At 37.9% G+C, this 5,633-nt stretch overlaps 1 protein-coding gene across 1 annotated transcript; it reads left to right on the forward strand.

Moving 5' to 3' along the window:
- Positions 3,842–5,133, forward strand: LOC110265318 (ferredoxin--NADP reductase, chloroplastic-like; the record flags this gene model as incomplete). Its single annotated transcript, XM_021108260.1, has 5 exons — positions 3,842–3,916; positions 4,062–4,140; positions 4,244–4,335; positions 4,458–4,792; positions 5,100–5,133. Coding segments are annotated over 5 exons (615 nt in total), but the record flags the coding sequence as incomplete, so codon positions are not given.

The raw sequence follows: 5,633 nt of genomic DNA on the forward strand, positions 1-5,633 counted from the left end.
TTAATTAGAATAGATCTGCACTAAACCTAGGGTTCAGATCTGGAAGAGTATTGGCAGCTGCTCAAACTAGTGTCAATCACATACAGCCTGCCATTGAAGAAATCACTCACAAGCAAAGGAAACAATACTACCAGATTTAATTCAGAAAGACAAAGCAACTCCAATCCTCAACTCTATTCCTCTCACTAATTTAATCCAATTGGTTTTATCCCTTACATGTCAACTCTATTCCTATTATTTAACCCATAATCCTAATACAACTCCATATCCAACAACCAAGTCTTCTGATCTGCCTGACTAAGATCTGCAAGATAACCATAGATTTCTTCAAACCAAAATCCTCGTGGAATCGACCATGACTCACTCAGGTATTTCTTGGACGATCCAGTGCACTTGCTGGTACAATAGTACGAAAGTGTGGGGATTTGTGCTACCAATAAGCTCCCTCTTCTCTCTAGAATTAGGGTAGATTAGGTTAAATTCTTCTTAGATCTAGCTTTAATTTCTTCTTTTCATTCATTTTTCTTTGCAATTTCTTGTTGCTATATCCTTACTCTCTTAGTTTTATTTGTCATTTCCTTTATTTTGTTACTTTTATGTTGATGAACTCTTGTTGGATTTGGATTTTCTTTAATACAATTTGATGTTTCTTTGCTTATTGTTGCTTAATTGAGTAGTTATTGGTAATTCCTTGCATTGGGTAGTTGTAAATTTTATTATTCTTGCACTTTTATGATGCTTTCCTTTTATGCCTTCCAAGTGTTTGACAAAATACTTGGTTGGACTTTAGAGTAGATTTTTTAGCATTCTTGGCTTGGAAAGAGAAAATAGGAAATCTTGAGTCATTAATACCCAACTCATGTTGGTGATCTAGAGTTGTTAGTTAATATTGTTTCCATTGACTCTAATCTCTTGCTAATTCAATTAGTGAGTTGATTAGGAATTTTGGATTGAGATCAACTAGTCTTATTTGACTTTCTCCCTATGTTAAAGATGACATTGTACTTTCTTCCGATATTGGAGATGACAAAATAGGATAAATTCTTGTTAATCATTGTATGATAATTAATGACTAGGATAGAAAGCCTATATTCTCAATCCTTGCCATGAATGTCTCTATTTATTACTTGCTTTATTTAGTTGCTTGCTTTACATTTCTTGTCATTTATTTTCTTGCCCTTTTACCAACCCACTCCTTGGATACCATAACCAATAATTCGTATACCTCACTGCAATTCCTTGAGAAGACGACCCAGGACTAATACTCTCGGTTATTTTTATTGGGTTGGACTTGTGACAACCAAAAACATTTAAACTTTGATTTGAGGATCGATTATCGGTTTGGGCTATGCTCACAACGAAATTATTTTGTTAAATTTCGAACCGGTATAAATCCTCACTTTCAAAAACTCTCAAACATCAATGAGAGAGAAGATAGAACGCGTTCGGATAGCGAAACAAGATAAGATATAACAATAAGGAAGAGTAGAATAAAGACAAAATACATAGTACCTAGACATAAGTATAATATCCACTAGTCGCGACCTACGAAGTTTAGGCCAACTAGGGTACAGAAATAAAATCAGTTGACAACAGTAGCTTCCTATCTCTCCCAAAATACATCAAAGCCTCTATAGGCAAATTTTAAAAGAATACATACATACATTATAATTGGTTTTACAAAATAAGGGGAGAGATTTAAAAGTACAAAACAGAATCAGATAGACTCCGCCGTCATCCAAACGAATCTAGCTCATTACTGAGCACCAAAACCTGCATCTGAAAAATAGAAAAATATATATACAGAATGAGAACCCCGGCTCATGGGTTCCCAGTATGGTAAAAATACCAAATAAATATGATGCACTATAACATAAGTTCACTAAGCATCTTAAACTCATTACCTCGTCATCTCCATCCTAGGTTCTCACTAATCCATAACTTAGCAACTATCATAGGGGATTCTTATTCTAACCCAATATTATTCATACTTTCACTAAGCATCTTAAACTCCTTACCTCGTCATCTCCATCCTAGGTTCTCACTAATCCATAACTTAGCAACTATCATAGGGGATTCTAATTCTAACCCAATATTATTCATACTTTCACTACCTTCCAACCGGACCATTCGAGAACTGAACCATCCCTCAAGTAACTCAACTTTTACACAAACACAAATAATATAGACAAGTAATACACAAGACAAGTAAGACAATTTGCAAATAATCAAGTAGCATGTACAATTAGGCAAACCAAAATAATTAAGCAAACCCAAACAATTCAAACATATGCAGATGATGCATGCCTGTCCTACTGGCCATGAGCTCACGTGTTGGTTACTTTGCCAGAACCCGACACATCTAGTAGCTAACCCGGATATTGTCCTCTTGAAAACCGGTGGGCGGTACACCACCACGAACCCCACCTGACGGGTGGTACACCACCATGAACCCCACCATTGGGAGCGGTACACCAACACGAACCTCGCAAGATCTTCAATTGGAAAACAACACATACCCGTGGGCGGTAAACCACCACGAACCGCACATAACATGTTCTTTAAAAACATGTGGGCGGTACACCACTAAGAACTCCACATAACATTTTCTTTAAAAACATATGGGCACTACACCACCACGAACCCCACATAACATTTTGCAGTAAAGTACCATGAACCTTGCCAGGTCAAGCTCAAAAGAAATTCATTATCAAATTCATTATAACTCATTCATTCATATCCTTTCATAGTCATTCACTAAGGCTAGATTCTTATATACGTATCACATTTAGACACTTCTCTTTTGTAATTCACCACCTCTCAAACTTGCTTCATCTCCAAGTTACTACTCCTTCCTACCTTCTACTCACCATTTAACATCAAATTGAGGTTTATGGGCTAAAAGAGTGAAAATAGAGTGGTAGAGGTTAAAAATTATATTTTAAAATACAAAACTCACTTTGCTGATTTCAGGGGTCACGCGTACGCGTGGGCCAAGCGTACGCATGGTGAGTTTTTCCTTGCTCGCGTACGGATGCACCTTGCTCGCGTACGCGAGATACCAAACCCAAAACTCATCATGGCTCAACATTCACATTCAATATCCTCATTAATCATCACACAATACAAATACCGCTTACCTTCCTTACCTTTTTCCTAGCCTTCGGCCCAAAATTTCATGGCCTCCGGCTCAATATGCATTCAATTTAACACAACTCATAAACACACAATAATTATCCAACACCAATATCAATTTCATAAATACAATATCAATTTCCTTCATGCATTATCTATGCACATCAATCCATCCAAATGAATCATTCAAGCTTAATCCTAGGGTCATCTAACCTAGAAATTCACATCACACCACACGGTACTTAAATGAAAGGGTTAAGTACTGAAATCGTCCCTAAGGTCTGGGGTCAAAATCAAAATTGTTCCCGAGCTTTTTTCGTTATTAAAATCATCCTCAACGTTCTAAAACGCTTTAAAATCATCCTTTTTACCAATTTTATTTTTTATTACCAAACTACCCCTCATTAAAAAATTATAAAATAAAATAAATATAATTATAAAATAAAATAAATATAAAATAAATAAAAAAAGGAAAGAAAGGGATATAGAGAGAAACGGGGGGAGAGAAAGAAGGGGGTGGCTCTGCTCGACGGTGACAGTGGTGGATCTCAGTGGCGGCGGCGGCGTTTCTCGGCGGCAGAGGCACGGCGGTGGATGAGCACGAGTTTCCCCTCTCTCTCCTCTGCTCCCGAGCTCTCTCTCCTCTGCTCCCGAGCTCTCTCTCTCTCCTCAGATCTTGCTTGCTCTCTTTCTCCCCTGACTCTCTCTTCCTCCACCTCATAAACTCAGATTGTATTCCATTGCCAGCAGTACCCTTGGTGACTTTAGAGACTCCAAAACTGTGAGTCATTGTTAGAGTTTGATTGCATAAATTCATTCATAGAGCCTTTATCAACTTTTGTTGCCAAATTAATTAGAGAGTTCAGAAAGTGCATGCTAACATTCGTCAGTGACATCAACATTGAGTTGTATATGTTTTCATGTAGGTTTCACTATGTATGAAGAGGCTTCTTTACACAAATAAAAATGGAGAGATTGTCAAAGGAGTTTGCTCAAATTTCTTGTGTAAGAATCAATGGTTTTAGAAGAAATTTATAGTCTTTTATAATCAAGAAATTGTTTTCATTTTCTTTTGTTCCAGTCACTAACAATGGTCCTGTTGATGCAGGTGACTTGAAGCCTGAATCTGAAGTAACAATTACTGGACCTGTTGGGAAAGAAATGCTTATGCCAAAAGATCCTAATGCCACCATCGTCATGGTACATTATCATTCATTTTACCATCTTAATCAGTAGATATAAAGGAATATTATATATATGTGATGATCATCACTGCTGTTTTGATTTTTAGTACCATTAAATCATTGAGATTTCGTTTACAGTTGGCAACTGGAACTGGAATTGCCCCATTCCGCTCATTTTTATGGAAAATGTTCTTCGAAAAGCACGACCCCGGTCTTCATTACCGCCGCCGCTCTTCGTTGCCGTGCGCCGCCGCTCTTCGCTGTCGCCGCCGATCTTCGCTGCTCTGCTCCTCGGGAAAAGGGGGAAGGGAACGCGAAGGGAGAAGAGGGGGGAGGGGGGTTTCGGGAAGAAGAGGGGGAAGGGGAAGGGTCCTCGCCACTGCCACCGGTCTTCATGGACGCCGCCGCTCTTCGCTGCCGCCGCCACCGCTGCACCTCGCCGGTTTCTGGTTTTTGGTTTCTTGTGGTTTCTGGTTTCTTGTGGTTTCTTGTGGTTTCTTCTTCTTGTGGTTTCTTGTTGTTCTTATGATGATGATGATGATGATGATGATGATGATGATGATGATGATGATGATGATGACCATGATGATAATGGTGGTGGTGGTGGTGGGTTCTTGTTCATCTTGTACTTCTTTTTTAAATTTTTTAATTTATGTTGTTGCTAATTTTGGATATGAAATTATAGTTGATGATTGCTGAATTGTTTAATTTGAAATTTTTGTTGATTTGATTTTGATTGTTGCTGTTGGTGTTGCTGGATTGTTGGTGGTTATGGTGTAGCGATGGTGATGGTGATGATAATGCAGAGGGTTGATGATAATACAGAGGGTAGTGGTGAAAGGGGAGAGACTTTTTAATTTTTGTTTAAGGGCAACATTGTCCGAAAAATTTTATTTATAGACAAAAGGACGATTTTATAACGTTTTGTAACGTTGGGGATGATTTTAATAACAAAAAAAGGTCGGGGACAATTTTGATTTTCACCCCAGACCTTAGGGATGATTTTAGTACTTAACCCTAAATGAAACTTAAACCGTACCACTTAGAGCCAAAACAATTGAGCTTCTTTTAGGAAGCCTCCATCAAACCTTAGCTCCAAACCTCACCAAATCTCCACAAGCAATATCAATCCCTAATTATGCACCAAAATCACCCAATACTCTAACATAACCAATTTTCACACCTATAATCAACTTAGGATTCATGAAATTGATAAATCAAAGAGAGAAAAGCTTCTCTTACCTCAACCTACTTGAAATTGGGATAAAACCCACTTATAATCCACGCTAGTGTATCCTTAAACAATCAAAATCA

Source organism: Arachis ipaensis, chromosome B08, assembly GCF_000816755.2.
Source record: "Arachis ipaensis cultivar K30076 chromosome B08, Araip1.1, whole genome shotgun sequence".
In the NCBI taxonomy this organism is placed as follows: Eukaryota; Viridiplantae; Streptophyta; class Magnoliopsida; order Fabales; family Fabaceae; genus Arachis; species Arachis ipaensis.